The sequence below is a fragment of the Saimiri boliviensis genome, chromosome 18 (assembly GCF_048565385.1).
Source record: "Saimiri boliviensis isolate mSaiBol1 chromosome 18, mSaiBol1.pri, whole genome shotgun sequence".
Classification (NCBI taxonomy): domain Eukaryota; kingdom Metazoa; phylum Chordata; class Mammalia; order Primates; family Cebidae; genus Saimiri; species Saimiri boliviensis.
In genome coordinates this window covers 2,268,978-2,287,172 of record NC_133466.1, presented here as the reverse complement: position 1 = coordinate 2,287,172, position 18,195 = coordinate 2,268,978, and the positions used below count along the sequence as shown (strand labels likewise).

The following is an 18,195-nucleotide window of genomic DNA, read 5'->3' as shown; positions in this document are numbered from 1 at the left end:
TGATCACCCCCCTCGGCCTCCCAAAGTGCTGAGATTACAAGCATGAGCCACTGTGCCCGGCCTGTTTTTCTTTTATAGCAGCTATCTCAACGGGTATGAGGTGGTATGTCATTGTGGCTAAACCACATAGGTTTAAGAATTTATGTGCGCGAGCGCCCCCCCCCCCCCCCCCCCCCGCAACCCGCCCCATGAAGCTGTAAGAAAAGGGAGAGAATAATAACCCAAGATGTCAGCATGTGGCTGCCTAGGGGTAGACGCGGGTGTCTTCTTAGCGCTTTTTAGCCCCCACACATGTGCTTATGCAGTCTTTTGGGGTGTTTCCTAACATTTCACAATTAAATAAGGATCAGTGGGTATTGGCAGCCACCATTGCCCGAAAATAGCATATGTAGAGAAAAACGCACAAACCCTAGTGATCAGCCTGCTGAGCTTTCCCAAAGCAGCCGGTTCTCGTCCCAACACCCCAGGGGTGCCCGAGGGCAGGGCCGACTGCGTGGCCCACGGGGAAGGCGGCTCTCCCGTCCACCTGCTCTGCACCCCCAGGGCCCAGGGCCCAGGGCCCGAGACTTTCCCAGGGGCCCAGCAAATGTGAGGGAGGAAGGGAAGGAGGGAGGAATGCGGGCTGCTTCCCGCCAGCGTCCCGTTTGGGCTCGGCCTCCGCCGAGGGCAGAGGGCGGTGGCTGCGGCCAAGGGCGAAGAACCTCCGGAGAGGCGAAGCCGGGCCAGCGCCGCCCCGGTCCCCGGCGCACCTCGACGCCGCGCGGTGGGGGCTGCCCAGGACTCGCTACTCGGGGCCCGCGTTCCATGGCCCAGCTTCGGGAACGCAGAACGGAAAGGCGCCGCGTTCGGCCCAGACCCGGGATCCCCGCGCGCTCCGTCCAGGGAGGTCCTGCGAGGGGGCGCCGCGGCGCGGCCGGGGCGGGTTCGGGGCGGTCCGGGGGCGGGTCCGGGGCGGGGCGGGGACGGCGACGCGGCGCCGGCGGCGGGAGCGCGAGCTGAGTCGGGTCTCGGCCGCCGCCATGGCCGCGGTGGACCTGGAGAAGCTGCGGGCGTCGGGCGCGGGAAAGGCCATCGGCGTCCTGACCAGCGGCGGCGACGCGCAAGGTGGGCGGGGGTCCCGGCGCGTCGCGGGGCAGCGGGTGGGAGGCGCCCGGCCCGGCCCCTCCGGAGCGCCCGCCGAGCCCAGGGACCCGGGCCTCCCTCCCGCCCCGGCTTCCCTCCTTCCCCGGCCTCCCTCCCCTCCCGGCCTCCCGCTCCGGCCTCCCGCCCCGGGTCCAGTCTCCGGCTCCGGCTCGCGCGCTCTCAGGCCTACGTGCGGCCGGCCACGTTCCCGACCTCCGCCTGGGTCTTGGCGCCACCCGCGCCCTGCCCCGGGGGTGTGTCCGACTCCGGGCCGCGGGGCAGGATCCCCGAGGATTCCTAGAGGCCACGCTGGGCGGTGGGCGTCCGTCCCGCCACCCCAGAACCCGGCCCTTCCTGGTCCTGAAGCGACCTGGGGAGCCGGCGCTTCCCGAGGGCCGGCGCCAGGCTGCCGCCTTCCGGGACCTGCCCCGGCCGCGCGGGGCGGGCTCACCCCGGGACCGCGCCGCCTCCGCCGGCCCTCGCGGCTCCTTCTGTGCGAGTCTAGCTGGGGAAGAAGGCGGGTGGGGAGATGACCTGCCTGGGCCTTGAGCGGAGCATCGCTGTCCTCCTTTTAGTAGGGGCCCTGGGGAGGCCCCAGGTGGTGGGGACTGGGACTTGGCAGGCCTGGGGGGGGGTCCGGCCTGGGGGGTGGTATGGTCTCGCAGCCTCCCTCCTGGAGGCCTGGTCCTGCCTACTGCCGGCCTCCAGTGTCTCTGGCCTGACGTGTCCAGTGTGGCACCTGTGGCTCAGGACGCCATCTACCCTAACCCTCAGCAGGAGAGGGGAGAGGACTCGGGAGCCAGAAGGGAGGTCCTGCGCTGGGGAGGGACCCAGCCAGCAACCCCCGTCCGTGTGGCGGGGCTTGGTGTGTCTCTTTTAGGGTTCAGAAAATGGTTGAGAAAATGCAGACACACCCCCACCCAGCTTCAGGCACCGGACCCTCCGTTCCGTATCTGGAAGCCAGGAAGAGGGCGGAGGCAGCAGGCCTTGACTGGGAGTGGCCCACAGCTGTCTGAACTGCAGCCTTCGGAGTGGGCTCCTTCAGACCTGGCTGGGCTGGGCCTGTGCTGGCGGCTGCCAGCCCTTCTCTGGGCTGTGGCAAGAGCAGGAGCTGCTGCTTGTTGCCGGCCACAGGCAGTGTCCTGGAGCGTGGCCTGGTGGGCGTGGGCCTAGGTGGGAGAGAAGGCCCGTGGCCTTGGAGGGTGAACTCAGGAAGCCCCATCCCATGAGAAAGGCCCAGGTCAGGAGGGTAGACACCGAAGCAGGGCCGACCCCGCTGCCCACCAGGGAGGTACTTTCTTGGTAAGGCTGGTGAAGCCCCAAAGCCCACCCTGTGAATCCTAGAAACACAGAGAGTCCTCAGCCCGCTTCCTTGTCTACAAAGCGGGGGATGCCAGCAGCAGAGGGTGGGGAAGGTTCAGAGCCCAGCCCCCCCCCCCACCGCCCCGCCGCCGTATGCACAGACTAAACAGAAGGGGGGCCCAGTGGAGGGTGCTGAAAGGCCAGCTTGGCAGGTGGGTCTTGGGCCAGTTGGCAGGGGCACCCAGGATGACAGACAGGCGGTTCTGGATGCTTGGTAGAGGGTCTGGAGATGAGAGGCCCCTCCTGGCCCCCTGGGCCGGCCGGCCAGCCGGCTGGGTGGGCCTCCCATCTCTGCCTGAGCTGGGGGTTCCCACTGGCCAGCCTGGCCCCATTGCCTGACGTGGGGTGGGCAGTGCTTCCTGGCTACAGCTGGGAGGGTTTCCACAGTGCACCTGCTGGCCGATCATGCCATCCCAGCTGGGTCCGTTCCTTCCTCTATAAATGGCCTCCCTTACCAAGCCGGGAGGCAGCTGCAGTGTCTCTGTGTGGGGCCTCCCACGCGTGCACAGGGAACAGGTGGTTTTCTGCGAGGGAGGAGGACTCCACACGCTTCCCTAGTTCAGGGCTGGGGTTGAAGTGGGGAGGACAGTCGGGGGCCAGTAGGATGTGGGAGCTGGCATTCTGGGTGACGACTATCAGGGGCCAGTAGGATGGGCCAGCCGGCATTCTGGGCAGAACCAGAGCCCTTCTGTCTCATGAGTTCTGAAAGGCAGTCTGCGGGGCTCTCCCTGGCCCCCAATGCTGCTGCAATGCAGCTCCCCGTGGTGGATGCTCCGTTTTCCTTCTCGAGCCTCCACTGCCTTCCCAGAAAGGCTGACCCTGGGCGAGGGAAACCCATGGCCTAGTGTGCCCTTCTCTGTGCCCTCTGTGTCAGCTGGGCAGCCGGAGAGCGGGGACTGGGAGGCACTTTCTGCCCTGATGGGGAAGCCTGCGTTTATTAGAAGTGTGGGAACAACCAGCCTCACCACTCTGCTGGTGTTGCCCAGTCCTGGGACTTCTCGGGTTCCCCTTCTGTGAAAAGGGGTGTTGGGAACAAGAGAGGCCACCTTGCAAGCTCCTTCCACGCCCAGAAGACCTGTCCTGTATGGCTCTGGGTTGTGCTCTTCTGCTGGCCAGGGGTCCATGCTGTCAAGCAGGGGAGGCATAGTTCAAGGACGTGTGTTGCACAACAGCCCGTGCAAAGGTAGCTGGAAGACGAAACAGGCCGGGCGCGGCGGCTCACGCCTGGAATCCCAGCACTTGGGGCGGCCGAGGCAGGTGGATCACCTGAGGTCAGGAGTTGGAGACCAGCCTGGCCAACATGATGAAACCCCGTCTCTACTAAAAATACAAAAATTAGCCAGGTGTAGTGGTGTGTACCTGTAGTCCAGTTATTGTGGAGGCTGAGACAGGAGAATCGCTTGAACCCGGGAGGCGGAGGTGGCAGTGAGCTGACATCGAGCCACTGCACTCCAGCCTGGATGACAGAGTGAGAATCTGTCTTAAACAAAAAAGTGTGTGTGTAGGGGGGCTTGAAATAAAAAACAGACTAGCCTGTCTGTGCCCACCTTCATCTTGCCCTGGCCTGGGCACTTTTAATTTTCTGGGCCGTTTGTCAAGCGCCCCCTCCCTGGCCCTGCAGAATACGGTGCCCTGTCTTTCCCTGGCCGGTGCGTTTGGACGTTGGTTTCTTGTCACTCTAGGTGAGGATTTAGCTCCCTGCCTGCCACACCTCCCGACTTCTGTCCATGTTTGGCGCCTTCAGGCTCATGCTTACATCCTTAGCTGATCATTAAACTGTGACTTTTGAGCCTGGAACCATTTCACGATCACTGCTTTCTTGCCCTGGAGCTAATGGTGAGGAAAGGTCACCGCAGGAACCAGTGCCCCAAACTCAGACATCGATTTCATTCCAGCCTTTTTTCCTGGGCAGGGTGTCCGTCACCCGCTGGTAGGCAGCAGCAGGCCCATCATCCGGCCTGCTCTCTGACTGGGTGCTGGAAACTGCTGCTTGGGGTTTATTTTGAGAAGGGAAAGCTGATTAAAGGGCCATAAAGAGGCCTGTTGAAGATTACAGCTTCCAGTGAGGTGGACAGAAACCGCTCCTTCAGGCCAAAGCCAGTCCTGTTCTAAATCCAGAGTTTGCTGTAACGGGCACTTTGCTCTTCTGAGGGCTCAGCGCAAAGCTGGTTTTGGCAGCTTCATTGTCTCTGGGCGTCAAAGCATGTTTTATTTTGCAGAGTGCCTGAAGACATTTGGAAGCCAGTGGGACAGTGTCACTGTCACCCTGACCCTGAGGCCCCTTTGCTGTTCCTAGGCCCTCTGACAAGCCCACCAGGCCGGCGGCTGAGATGGCTGTGACCCTGGGCTGACCCACCCGGAGCTGGGGAGACAGAGAGGCTTGTGGTTGGATAGCGGCCTGGGCGTGCTGCTCCTGCCCTCTGTCCTTGCCCTGCCAGAGCTGCTGCCTGCAGGAGCTGGGCGTGAACCCGCGCTGGGACCAAGCCCGCAGGGAGGACGAGGGAGCCCCGGGAGCTCCAGCAGGCTGCGGCTGAGCTGATCTTCATTGCCCCCAACTCCCGCGAGGCTGGGATCGGGGAGCCTTGGACGCCCAGCCTCAGGCAGTAGGACTCGGCTGTTCTGGGTGTTTCTGGTTGTTGGGTGCCTGGGGTGCTCGGCTGTCTGGTGTGGGGGTGATGCTAGCTGGGCTCCCACCCGGTTTCAGCCGCAGCAGCCCCGCTGCCATCTGTGTGTGGATGTGAGGCAGGCACTGTTCCTTTAGAGACGGGGGTGTTTGCTCAAGTGGGAAAGCTGCCAGTGTGGGCAGCTCCAGCTGCCTGCAGGCTCCGTGCTCTGCCCATCCTGATGTCTATGCCCCTTCTGCCCAGAAGCCTGCTGGGGCTCAGGATCCCCTGGCTCCCGGGTGGGGGAAGGCTGCCTGCTGAGCCCAAGGATGGGTCTGGGTGAGTCCTGGCTCTGCTGTCACCTCTGGGCTCTGGAAGGGCCCTCACCCTCCCTCTGGGACTTCCTTGGGTCCCTGTAGTGTGGATGGTGGGAGATGCCCAGGCTGCTGTGTGGGAACCCTGCGCAGTGTGCCAGTCCCTGGGGCTTCTCCAGGCTTGAGGCCTCACCTCACACCTGCCCCCTCCCGCCAAGCCCCTGCCCAAGCTGGAAAGCGGCTGGGAGGCTTGTGTAACCAGGGTGGAGGGCGAGAGTCCTCTGGGGGGGTTCTCCATGTTCAAGGGCGTTGCCAAGGCTCAGGCAGGAGGCTTCAGCAAGTCAGCACCTTCGCCCTCTGCGAGTGCAGGGGCGTGGGAGGGCAGGCGCTTTTGAGGGGCACAAGGCTTGGGCCAGCTGACGTGCGTCTTAGGGCCGGGTGTCATGGTGCGGGTGCCGGGAGGGAGGCAGGAAGAGCAGGGCCGGTCCCAGAAGCAAGCCCATGCTGAGCGCCGTCTGTGACCCAGCCCGGCCCTGCTCAGCTCGGGGCTGTCGGCCGCTGGCCTGGGCTTCTTGCTTCCTCTCTGAGGATGGTGGTCTTGGGTGCCGCTTTTGTATGAAATCATGGCTGTCCTTTGAGATGGGGGCTCTCGGGAGGAAGGTGTGGGGTCCGTTGGCACCAGCCTTTCCTGTGTGCCACCTCCCTGTCAGTGTCGGCTTTGCAGGGCCCCCCTGCTGAGATGTACTGTTTCTTTCACTGTAGTCCCAGGAGCCCAGGACGAGGGGACAGGAAAGAGGAGGTGACCACAGAGCCTGGTGACACCAGCGTCCTGTCCAGGCTGGGGGGCGAGGGTGCCTGAGGCCCTGGGGCAGGGCAGTGCTGTTCCCTGGGTGGCTGGGGCTGGAGGGGCTCTGTTCTCAGTCTCGCATCTCATTGAGGGGGTAGGAGCCTGTACCCAGTCCAATGGGCACTTTCCTCAGTGCCCAGGGCTGTTTCCCGGGCACCTCCACTCCAATGCCATGGCCTGAGCATCTGGGGCAGGGGCCAGGGTGGGAGGCGGCCGCCCTCTTTTCCACCTGCCCCTTTTTACTGGTCTGTGGTAAAGGCCTAGCTCTGTGGCCTGTGAGGGTGGGGGCTCTGTGGCAGAGGTTGGGGCAGTGGAGCGTGGAGTTCGGGACGTTTGCACACGCCTGGTTTGCATGCCCCATGTGGGATGCTCCCAGTTTATCTCTCGGCACCAGGACTCCATGTGCTCAGACGCTGATGCCTGGAGCCTGCTGGGTTCACCCGAAGCTCCACCCAGGGGCCCAGGGCTGTCTGCAAGACGGTTCCTGGCCCGGTACCTTCTGAGCTGGGGAGGGTGTCCAGGCCTTCCCCTGCCCTCTGAGCTGGGGAGGGCGTCCAGGCTTCCCCAACCCCCTGCCCTCTGAGCTGGGGAGGGCGTCCAGGCTTCCCCAACCCCCTGCCCTCTGAGCTGGGGAGGGCGTCCAGGCCTTGCATTTCAGGTTGGACTGACAGATCTGCCCTGACCTCTGCAGGCATGAACGCTGCCGTCCGGGCCGTGACGCGCATGGGCATTTATGTGGGCGCTAAAGTCTTCCTCATCTACGAGGTAAGGCCAAGGTGGGCTGCGTGTGTGCAGGGAGTGGGGCCTCCTGGGGCGTGGGCAGAGGTGTATTCTGTGTGGGTCCCCCTGGGAGGCTGGGTGGTCCTGGCTGGGGGGAGCTGACGGGTACATGGTCTTGGGGAGCGCGAGGGGGAGCGTGGGGCCCAGCCAGAGGGATCTGTGGGAGGAAGAGGAGACTGGACCCCCTGGGCTGGAGGCCCAGAGGCTGCAGGGGCTGGGCCTGGGGGCAGGGAAGGAGCCGGGTAGAGACAGAGCCCAGGCCCTGCCTGCAGTGATGGCTGGTCAGCATTCAACCAGGGGCCTCCATCTGGGGGTTGGTCGGACATGATCTGTGCCAGGGGCCAGACCCCACCCAGCACGCCCCTGCCTGGTGTCCCCCAGCCTGGGCCCTTGTCCCGCCCCTAGGCCTCTGTGAGTGGGGTCAGAGACCTCACTGCCTCCGCCCTCGTCTTCCGCAGCCTCCTGCCTCACCACTCAAATCTGGGGAACAGCCGCCACCAGCCCCTGGCAGCAGCTCTGCGGTGTCCACATTGAGGGTGTTCCCGTACGAGCAGCCAGTGCCCCCTGCCTCAGCCCCAGCTCCCCGTGGGAGGTTTGAGGCTCGCCCTCTATCTGGGCATTTACACACACACACACACACACACACACACACACACACACACACACACACACACACAGGGCTTGGGCCACACCAGGTTCTCTCGGCCTCTGCGTTCAGGTCTTGTGGTTTTCTGGTGGCATTTTGTTATTTTGTTGCCACTTTTTACATAAAATGTAGCTGTTTACATAAAATGTAGCAACTTCAGCTCTGCTTCTGGTGCTGAGCCCCACCTGCTCACTGCTCACCGCCCCAGGCCTCAGTTCCCTCACCTTGGCCCCAGGGAGCAGCTGCCACCCAGCCCTCCCTCTACAGGGCTGTGTGGATGAACGAGTGGGCGAAGGACGGGATGAGTGAGCGGTCTGTGCAGGCCCCTCCGCTCCCTGTGGCCAGGCTGGGGTGCTGCTGGGGCCCTGGTAGTATGGGATTAGGAAGCAGGTCTCAGAGCCCCAGGGAGCTGGGTGTGGGGGGAGCTGGGTGTGGGGGGAGCTGGGTGTGGGGGGAGCTGGGCGTGGGGGAGCTGGGCGTGGGGGAGCTGGGTGTGGGGGGAGCTGGGTGTGGGGGGAGCTGGGTGTCGGGGGAGCTGGTTGTGGGGGAGCTGGGTTTGGGGGCCAAGGCCTCCAAGCTGGGTAGGCTGTGTCCCTACAAGCCCCTCCCACCACCTGCTCGACCCTCAGTTTCTTCTTCTAAGTGGCGATGGGGAGAAATTAGGGTTTTCCTGAACCCCCATACATTCGTGGTTGGGACAGACTTCTGCAGCAAAAGACAGAAAACAGGTTCACAGTGCAGGGTGTGTCCTGGAAAATCAGAGAAGAGTGCTGAGCTGTGCCTGGAGTCCTGGCTTCTGCAGAGCCCCAGCAGAGACCAGTGTGCTGGAGAAGCCGTGGGGCACAGGGGCGCAGTGTGAGACTCTGGGAGGTGGGGAGATACGGGAGGGGGAGTTTAGGGAGGAGGGAATGAAGCGGGGTGGGCACAGGTCCTCGAGGCTGTCTCTGGGGAGGAGGAGCTGTGAGGGCATTTACATCCTGTCCAGGTGGGAGCAGGAGGAGCTGTAGTCTGGGGATGCTCTGTCCTGCTTTTCTCTTGAAGGGAAGCAAGGCTGAGCGACTCTCTGCACCTGCTACCTAGTGGGCTTAGCTCAGAAACATCCACATCAAAGAGGCGTCTTTGAAGGTGAGACATTCGCTGTAGGAGCCATGGGGAGACTTCCCCTCCGTCCTGTGAAGATTCTTGGAAAAATCCATTTGTGAAAGGCGGATTACTAGGGAGAAGGTGCTGGCACTCGCTGTGAACAGGCATGAGGAGGTGGGGCGAAGATGCTGACCTGCCTCCTCCCAGGGGAAAGGGGCATGGGCAGCCTGGATAATTCTACGGGGGTAGTAAGTGTTTTTCTTTCTCTCTTTTTCTTTTTTTTGAGACAGAGTCTCACTCTGTTGCCGAGGCTGGAGAGTGTAGTGGCGCGATCTCAGGTCATTACAACCTCCGCCTCCTGGGTTTAAGCAATTCTCCCGCCTCAGCCTCCTGAGTAGCTGGGATTACAGGCACCCACCACCATGCCCGGCTAATTTTTTTATTTTTAGTAGCGGTGGGGTTTCACCATGTTGGCCAGGCTGGTCTTGAACTCCTGGCCTCTGCTTATTGACCTGCCTCTGCCTCCCAAAGTGCTGGGATTAGAGTGCTGGGATTAGAGGTGTGAGCCACCACACCTGGCCATCAATGATTTTTCGGGGATTCAGTGGGCTTGGACAGCATCTGTTGGCCCTGGTGACCATCTGCCCAGGTGTGCTGGTACACGAGAGTCTTTCTTCCTGTGATGACCTCAGCGCATGGAAATGCAGGGAAGGGACTGACTGCCACCGTGCTTTCCTGGCAGCTGTGGGCTTTAGGCAGATGTGGGGGCTTCAGGGAGCAGCTGCATCCGCGCTTGGAGGAGGCGGAGGGTCGAGTGGAGAGGCGGGAGGGGGAGGTTGGGGACGCCTGCGCGTGTCAGTTCACATCAGACTCTGCATTTTGGGTCTCATTTGAGCCCCAGCACTGGTTTCCTTCAACAGGGAGATCGATCCCTTCCCCTTGGGGCTTTCGGGGCAGAAAGAGGGTGGCCTTGCATGTGAAAACTCTTCTCAATTCTGACACAAAGGAGGGCTCAGGACGGGGCTGCGCTTATCCTCCCAGGCAGAGCCCAGAACGGGAAGTGTCCTGGGCCTGGAGCCGGGCCTGCAGGGGTGAGAGGCGGGGGTGGGACGAGAGGGGAAGGAGGAGGAAGGTGAGCTGGGCTCGGGAGGACAGATACAGAGGCAAAGCGCGTGGAAGGGGCAAACCTAGAGCTTCCAGAAGGTCCAGGTTCCAAGAGGAGGAGGTTGTGTCTGAGACTGATTCCGGCAGGCCTTGTGGGGTCTGTGGAGACTGCTGGGCTGGCCCCGCCTGGCCTCTTCTCCACCCAGTGGGGCAGGAGTCTGGCTGGCACCTGGGCTGCGTGTTGGGTCCTGAGTTTTGTAGGCAGCTCTGTGTGTGGTGCCTCCTGCTCAGATGGGGCTGTGGGTTTGGAATCATTTTCCGGTTTTCCTTGTGCCTGGCTGGGGGCTGGTATGACCAGAGGGTGCCTGGCCTGAGCCAGAGGAAGTGGCTCTGTGGTCCCTCAGATCACCCCTGAGATGCAGCGGGGGCACCTGTCCCCACAACCTGGCTGGTAAGGGCGGGAGACTATCGGGCGGCGACCCCGCCACGGCCAGGGTGGAGCCACTCTTGTCCCCGGCGTGCACTGCCCCTTGACCTGCTGCCTGGTTGAGGCACTTCCCTCCTGGCCGCCAGAGCCCTGACACCTGGTTGGGGAGGAGGCGGAAGGAGGAGCAGAGGCACGGAGTGGAGCTGGCATCGCCCCAGGCTGAGAGTGGCACCTCCAGTGCTTCGTCTCGTGGCCGAGAAGCTGCTGCTGTCATGAGGGGCGGGGGGCTGCACGGAGGAGGCCATCCTTCTCCTCTCCGCACCATTAGTGAAAGTCATGAGAGCCCCTGTCCTTACCCAATGAGAGACGGCCAGCTGCGCGGCAGGAAATGGGCACGTGGCATGGAGGCTGTGCAGGCGCCATCAGGGAAATCCCTGGCAGAACCACACGAGAGGCGGGTCCACAGGTGGAAGGCCCTGTGGTGGGACCCAGAGCCTGGAGCCCTGCCTGGGGTGTGGCCGGCCCTACGGATGGTGGCCACTGGGTCCACTGGACCCACGACTCCCCTCAGGCGGGGGCGTGGCTGAAATGGGCACACCCCTGCAGGGAGGGGTGTATTCTCAGCCGCCCACTCTGGTGGGCACACGGGAGCCTGTGCTGTTCGTGCGGTCGCCACACAGCAGGAGCCCGTGCAGTGCACCTCGCCGGACGCACGTGCCGGAGGACTCCAGGGGGATAGAAGGAGCCAGACACAGGTCTCTGAGGCTCCATTTCTGCGACGCTCAGAGCAGGCAGACCTAGGCTGCACTCCCAGGAGCCGGAGGGCGGGCTCCGCTGGGGGCTTTGGGGCACTGGTCTTTCCTATGTGGATCTTGGGGTCGAGGGAGCTCAGCCAGGCCCCTGCACCAGAGCGCTTAGGAGTCACACCCCAGACAGACAGACTCGCTGCCCTGCAGAGGGTGTCTGGAGCCCCGTGTGGGGTACCCGGTCCCCATTACCCCAGGCCCTGGGAGCGGTAGGGCCTCAGTCAGCACCACCCCCGGCCTGCTTTTTGTTAGTGGGGTGACAGTCCTGCTGCCACAGGGCCGCCTGTCTCATGCCTGTCCCGCTCTGATTTCAGGGCTACGAGGGCCTCGTGGAGGGAGGTGAGAACATCAAGCAGGCCAACTGGCTGAGCGTCTCCAACATCATCCAGCTGGTGAGGCCAGGGAGCTCGGATGCATGCGTGCACATGGACTCGCAGACGGACAGACACAGAGACAGATGTGCACACAAAGACACACATACATATAGACATGCACACAGATAGACATGCACACACACACAGATACACAGAGACAGGCACACACACAAAGATGAGCACACAGAGATGCACGCAGACTGCATGTGCACACACAGACACGCACACAAGACACAAACACCTGCACACACATACACAGACATGCACACACGCACACATAGGCACACACACCCCCAGACACACAAACACAGAGACAAATGCATACACAGACACAGAGACAGACACGTGAACACACACACACAGACACATACCCAGACATAGACATGCACACACACACAGACACACAAACCCAGAGACAGACGCGCATACACACAGACACAAACCCGGAGACAGACGCACAGACAGAGACAGACTCATGCATACACACAGACACGCACACATACACACTCCCAGACACAGACACGCACACACAGACATGTACAGACACAGTCACACAGCGCCGTGCACACACACATAGAGAGACATACACGCAGGAATAGACACATGCAGACAAATACAGAGATATACACATAGACACACAGAGACGCACACACAGGTATGCATACAGAAACGTTACAGACACATGTACTTGAGTTACACACACACATACCCCATCCCACAGGGGCTGAGGTTCAGGCCACCTGTGTCATCTGCCATGGAGTGGTTGGGTCATAGGGTCATAGGGTCATGGGGTTGCCAGGGGCCAGGAGAGCCTGGAGATGTGGCTGTGCTGGGTTCTGGGGACACCCCAGCAGAGGCTGGCGGTCAGGGCCATGTGAGCGTACCTGGAGCTGCTGAGGCCCTGGGGACCCCAGTCAGTTTCCGGAGTTGGTGCAGGGCCTGTGTGTGCAGTGCGCGTGCACGTATGTGGGGGCCTGGGCGTGCAGTGTGCATGCACGTGTGTGGGGCCTGCGTGTGCACGTGTGTGGGACCTGCGTGTGCACGTGTTTGGGGGCCTGTGCATGCACGTGTGTGGGGGCCTGTGTGTGCATGTGTGTAGGGGCCTGCGTGTGCAGTGTGCATTGCAAGTGTGTATTGCGCTCTGCATCTCAACGCCTTCCTCTCCGTTACCGTGGGCTTCCAGAGCCCAGGACCAGATGTCACCCTCCTGTTTCTATCCAAGGAGTGAGGCACAGGGAGGTGGGGCCCCGTCAGGTTTCTGGAGATCCCTGGGCCTCTCCATCTCTCTCTCAGGCCTGCCCATCCCTTTGCTGCCCAGTCCTGGGGTCCCTCTGCTGACCCACAGGACCTGCCTGCTGGTGGCCATCCCTCCTGAGGTTTCCGGCCTCTTCCGTGCAGGGTGGCACTGTCATTGGCAGCGCCCGATGCAAGGCATTTACCACCCGGGAGGGCCGCCGGGCAGCGGCCTACAACCTGGTCCAGCGTGGCATCACCAACCTGTGCGTCATTGGTGGGGACGGCAGCCTCACGGGTGCCAACATCTTCCGCAGCGAGTGGGGCAGCCTGCTGGAGGAGCTGGTGGCGGAAGGTGGGTCTGCGCCCAGGTGTGCTGAAGGCCCCGGGGTTGTTTTGCCACTGCTTGCAGGCATGGGAATGGGCAGGACAGAGGGAGGAGGGAGCCCTGGATGCCCTGAGGCAGATGAGGGGCTGTGTGGCCGCTGGCCGGGGAGGTGTGGTGCATGCCAGCCCGAGCTCGGACATCTCCCAGAGAGGAGGTCAGTGCATAAGCCTGAGGGAGGGACCCGGGCAGTGCCTGGCCTCGTAGAGGCTGGCGTGGCTCACCCTGCGTGGCGCGGACAAGTCTCTGTAATTGATGCCAGAGAGATTCTGGACAGGCGTGGTCAGAGTTCACAGAACAGAGTTAAAGTTCTGGTAACGGGACACGGAGTCCTGAGGCCGCCGCCTGGAAAGTGGCCTCTTGGAGCCTTGCCCGTTCCATGTCCCTGGTGTGGGGGACCCTGAGGTGAGGCCGTGGCCACTCTGCAGGGCACCCCACAGGTCCCCGTCTATCCTCGGCCCCAGCGGGTCCAGCCATGCTGCTGCAGGGTTTGGGCGGGAGGAGGCTGAGCCTGGGATGGGGAAGGCGGCAGGAGAGGGGTCTCTGGCCCTGCAGTGGGGCCTCTGGAGCCTCAGCCAGACCCTCCCACTGCTCCTGGCCCAGGTAAGATCTCCGAGTCCACGGCCCAGACCTACTCGCACCTGAACATCGCCGGCCTGGTGGGCTCCATTGACAATGACTTTTGTGGCACCGACATGACCATCGGCACGGACTCGGCCCTGCACCGCATCATGGAGGTCATCGACGCCATCACCACGACCGCCCAGAGGTGAGCGAGGCTGGCGCCAATGGGCCGGCTCGGTCCCGTCCTCCCTGCTCGGTGGTGAGGCGGCCTCAGGGTGATGGCTATCGGAAGGGCAGTGGACGCTGGTGGCCCCAGCATCCAGGCCATCCGCCGTCAGCCCCCAGCTGGGGGGATGCACAGTGGGGTCCACGCCCACTCTGCCAGGCTGCCAGGGCCTTTGTGCAGCACCCTCTGTGGGGCAGCTGCTTGGCCCCAGAGGGAGTCCTGGGCTGGGCTGGCCTGGGCTGGGCTTGGCGAATGACCCTCAGCCTTGGAGCAGATCAGTGGAAACCAGCCAATGGAAGGAGCCCAAGTGTCTTAACTCAGAGCCTGAGCAGCCCTGTTGTGAGAAGGGGCTGTCCCCTGCCTGCTTCTCCATCTGCGGAGTCCATGGGTACCCCGCAGGGGATGGGGCTGGCAGGGCCGCGTGGCTGGCACTGATGCCTACTCCTGTCTGTCTCCGCAGCCACCAGAGGACCTTCGTGCTGGAGGTGATGGGCCGGCACTGTGGGTGAGGAGGGGCTTTCTGGCCCGCTGGGGTGGGCTGGGTGCTGCTGGGGACCGCAGTGATGGGTGCGGCATTTTCTAGGGTTCAGTTAACACCACGGGTGTGAGAGAGCCTGGGGGGGGCGGGCAGCGAGAGAGATTGAGAAGCTGCAGCCCAGAGTCGGGCCTGCGGGGGGTGGGGACGCTCCCCCCAGCCACTCCCCGCAGGGTCCTGAGCCGGCAGGTGCCCACCCCTCCAGGTACCTGGCGCTGGTGTCTGCGCTGGCCTCGGGGGCCGACTGGCTGTTCATCCCTGAGTCCCCTCCTGAGGATGGCTGGGAGAACTTCATGTGCGAGAGGCTGGGTGAGGTGGGTGCCGTCGTCGGTGGGGGCGCAAGTGTCCTGGGGCACTGGGTGGCGCTCTGGGGTGTGGGGACCAGCCTTGGCCAACGGATCCATCACTCCGTGGTTCAACAGCAGCTGCAGGTGCTCCTCAGAGTGGGACCTGTAGTCCGGGGCTACAGGCGTGGCCTCCTCGAGGCACCTGTGGTCCTGTCCCCAGTGGGCAGGAGGCGGAGAAGGTCATTCAGGCCACCGTCCCAGGCTCAGTGTGGGGAGCGTGGTGAGGCTGCTTCCGGTTGGGGGCACTGCTGGGCCTGGGCCGGTGGGAGGTGGCTGGTTGTGAGGATGAGTGGCCCCCGTGAGGTCCAGATGGCGGGGCCCTGGGGTGGCGGGCCCAGGAGCTGGGCAGGTGGGGAGCAGGGAGTTCCCCTGAGGGAAGGCCTGGGGGTGGGTTCTAAGCTGAGGATATGTGCCCTAAAGTGCCTGTGGCCCCTGAATGGACAGGAGAGGGTGCGCGGAGGCTGCTGGGAGGCCGCCGCCTGCTCTGGGAAAGGTGGCCGATGCTTGGCGGGGAGGGGTGTGCCTGGAGTGGGTTGCCTGCAGTGCTGCCCTTTGGTTCCCTTGGGGTGGGGTTGACACTGTGCCCTGTGGACCCTGAGACCCCTCAAATAGGGGCCCTTCAACTAGGCCGGCCGGCCCCTCTGTGGGCTGGGGTCAATGGTGGAGCAGAGGCGTGGGCCACGGAGGCTGTCCCAGCCCACGCCCCGCCACGCAGGGCAAGTCGGGGCCCCGTGGCTCTGTCCGCTGTGCTCTGAGGCTGAGGCAGGACCACCGGCACCAGTCCTGGGGCAGAGGGTGGGTCTGGGCTGACACGGTGTGCCCGTCCCCGTGTGAAGGTGGCAGCATCACTCCCATCTGTGTGGATCCTAGTTCTACCTCTGCTTGGCGGAGGGCAGTGGGTGAGGCCAGGGGTCATGACCTGGCTTCTGGAACCTTCCTCAGTGGAGCTCAGAGGCTGGGTGGAGTTGGAGCCCTGCAGGGGAGGCTGGCCGAGGGCAGGTCCTGTGAGGGGCCTCGTCTCCTAGGGTGGGACCTTCCTCTTGGGGTACCCCCCCGCCCCACCAGCTGCAGTGGGACCTTTGCCTTGGCTTATGTCTGTGACTTAGGTTGGGCCCTCCTGGAAGTGGCCTGGATGAGAGGTCGGCCCGCCTCAGTCCTTCCCACTCTGTGAGTGGCTCAGGCCCTGGCCGAGAGCCTCAGTTTCCCCTGTAACATGTGGGTTCCTGCCTTGCCCACTGCCCAGGGTGTACTGGGGCAGGGAGGGTGGCACAGCTTCCCTGCTGTACCTGCAGCCTAGCTTCTGGGTGTCTGACCTCACCTGCACTGGCGCCGCCGCCTCCAGGCAGCCCTCCACTCCCACCACAGCTCAGGCACAGCTCCAACGCTGTCCCTGTAGGAGGCTCTGTGGTCCATGGTGGGGCAAACATGGGGCTTGTGGCTCAGAGTGGTTCCCACAAATGTTTGTTGGGTCACTGAAGAAGTGGATGGCTGAAGAAGTGGAAAGCCCTTTAGTTCCTGGAGAGCTGGGCCATGGCTGGGGTGTGAGGTGCTGAGGCAGGGGCCTGCCACGTGTGCCAGCGTGGACCCGCAGTGGCTTCAGGACAGGGTGTCCAGGGAGCCCTGGCTGGAGGCAGCGTTGTGAGGCCCCCGGTTGTAAGGATGAGCAGATGGCGGCTCACGGAGCTCCGAGTAGCGCAGGCTGGCCTGGGCAGGCCCTCTGCCCTCTGCCCTCTGCCCTCTGCCCTCTGCCCTGCGCCCCATGGAGCTGCAGTCCCGAGTGTCTTCCCGCCTGGAAGCCTTCGCCCGACACGGGCCCTGCCCCAGCTGTGTGTGTGCTGGGCCCAGCCCCGAGGCCGCTTCCTCCCTGCCGCCCTTGCCAGGATTTCGGGCAGAGCTCTCTGCTCACCACCCGCAGCACGCTGGGGGTCCTGGTGGCCGCAGCCTCATCGCTGCCCCGGCTTTCCAGTCGTGCTTTCCTCTTGCTGGGTGGGGGCTGTGCCCTGGCCCACGTGGGCTGGGAATGGTGGCCCCAGGGGGGCTTTCGGGGCCTGGGGGCTGTGTCCAGGTCAGGTTTCCCCACCTGGCGGCTGAGCCCTGTCCTGCCTTTGACCCAGACTCGGAGCCGAGGGTCCCGCCTGAACATCATCATCATTGCCGAGGGTGCCATCGACCGCCGCGGGAAGCCCATCTCATCCAGCTACGTGAAGGACGTGCGTGCGGGCCTGGGGGCGGCCACGGGCAGAGCCCCTGCATGTCCAGGCTGGGTGGGCTGGGCTCAGGCTGGTCCTTCCCCTCTCCTGCAGCTGGTGGTTCAGAGGCTGGGCTTTGACACCCGAGTGACCGTGCTGGGCCACGTGCAGCGGGGAGGAACGCCCTCCGCCTTCGACCGAGTCCTGGTAAGTGGCCATCACCCTGCCCTGCTGGACGCGTGCCTGAGCGGGGTGTGTGCGTGTGGGTGTGGGCAGCGTACCTGTGAGTGTGGCATGTGCACTGTGTGTCCATGTGGCTGTGGGTATGTGCCCATGTCTGTGTGCGTGTCGGTGTGCGTGGGGGTTGTGTGGTCCTTGTGGGTATGTGTGTCAGTGTGGGTGACTATGTCTGTGTGGGGGGTATGTGTGTGGGGTGTGTGGTTCTTGTGGGTGTGTCTGTGTCTGTGTGTGTCGTGGGTGGGTGTCAGTGTGGGGGTGTGTGGGTGTGGGTATGTGTGGGTGTGTCTGTGTGGGTGTGTGAGTATCCACATCTATGTATGTGTGGGTATTCGGTCCTCATGGGTGTCCATCAGTGTGGGTGTCTGTCAGTGTGGGTGTGTGGTCCTCATGGGTATGTGAGTGTAGGTGAGTGTCCATGTCTGTGTGTGGGGGCATGTGTGTGGGGTGTGCGGTCCTCGAGGGTGTGTGGGTGTGTCTGGTCCTCATGGGTGTCAGTGTGGCTGTGTGTGTTTGTGTCTGTGTGCGGGTATGTGTGGGGGTTGTGTGGTTCTCGTGGGTGTGTGTCATTGTGGGTGTGAGTGTCCAAATCTGTGTGTGTGTGGGTATGCATGGAGGGTGTGTGGTCCTCGTGGCTGTGTGAGTGTCCTTGTCTGTACGTGTGGGCATGCCTGGGGGATATGTGGTCTGCACAGGTATATTATGTGTTAGTGGGTGTGTCAGTGTGGGTGTGTCAGTGTGGGTGTTTGTCAGTGTGGATGTGTGTCAGTGTGTGTGTGTGTATTGTGTCAGTGGTGTGTCAGTGTGGATGTGTGTCAGTGGGTGTGTGTGTGTCAGTGTGTGTGTCTGTGTTGGTGTGTATGTGTGTCAGTGGGTGTGTGGGTATGTGCATTAGTGTGTGGGTGTGTCTGTGTGTCATTGTGGGTGTGTGTCCGTGTGCGTGTCTCAGTGTGTGGGGGTGTGAGGCGTGTTTCCTCAAGCTGTTTCTCCTGGGGGAGAGCTAGGCCTGCT

The 18,195-nt window shown here is 63.1% G+C and overlaps 1 protein-coding gene across 3 annotated transcripts in view; it reads left to right on the top strand.

The window, feature by feature from the left end:
- Positions 1–958: 958 nt before the first annotated feature.
- The window catches only part of PFKL (phosphofructokinase, liver type), a 28,655-nt gene continuing 11,418 nt past the window's right edge, over positions 959–18,195 (top strand). Inside the window, exons 1-10 of one of the 3 annotated variants that reach the window (XM_074389505.1) lie at positions 1,018–1,104; positions 4,781–5,087; positions 6,940–7,013; positions 11,409–11,486; positions 12,867–13,056; positions 13,690–13,855; positions 14,337–14,381; positions 14,617–14,725; positions 16,873–16,968; positions 17,062–17,154. In XM_074389505.1, the coding sequence (XP_074245606.1) occupies positions 6,942–7,013; positions 11,409–11,486; positions 12,867–13,056; positions 13,690–13,855; positions 14,337–14,381; positions 14,617–14,725; positions 16,873–16,968; positions 17,062–17,154 (849 nt within the window). In that variant the 5' untranslated portion in view covers positions 1,018–1,104; positions 4,781–5,087; positions 6,940–6,941. Of the gene's footprint in view, positions 1,105–4,780; positions 5,088–5,132; positions 5,427–6,939; positions 7,014–11,408; positions 11,487–12,866; positions 13,057–13,689; positions 13,856–14,336; positions 14,382–14,616; positions 14,726–16,872; positions 16,969–17,061; positions 17,155–18,195 lie in introns of those variants that run through there. The other 2 variants (XM_039480416.2, XM_010338217.3) reach the window with 2 other exon arrangements.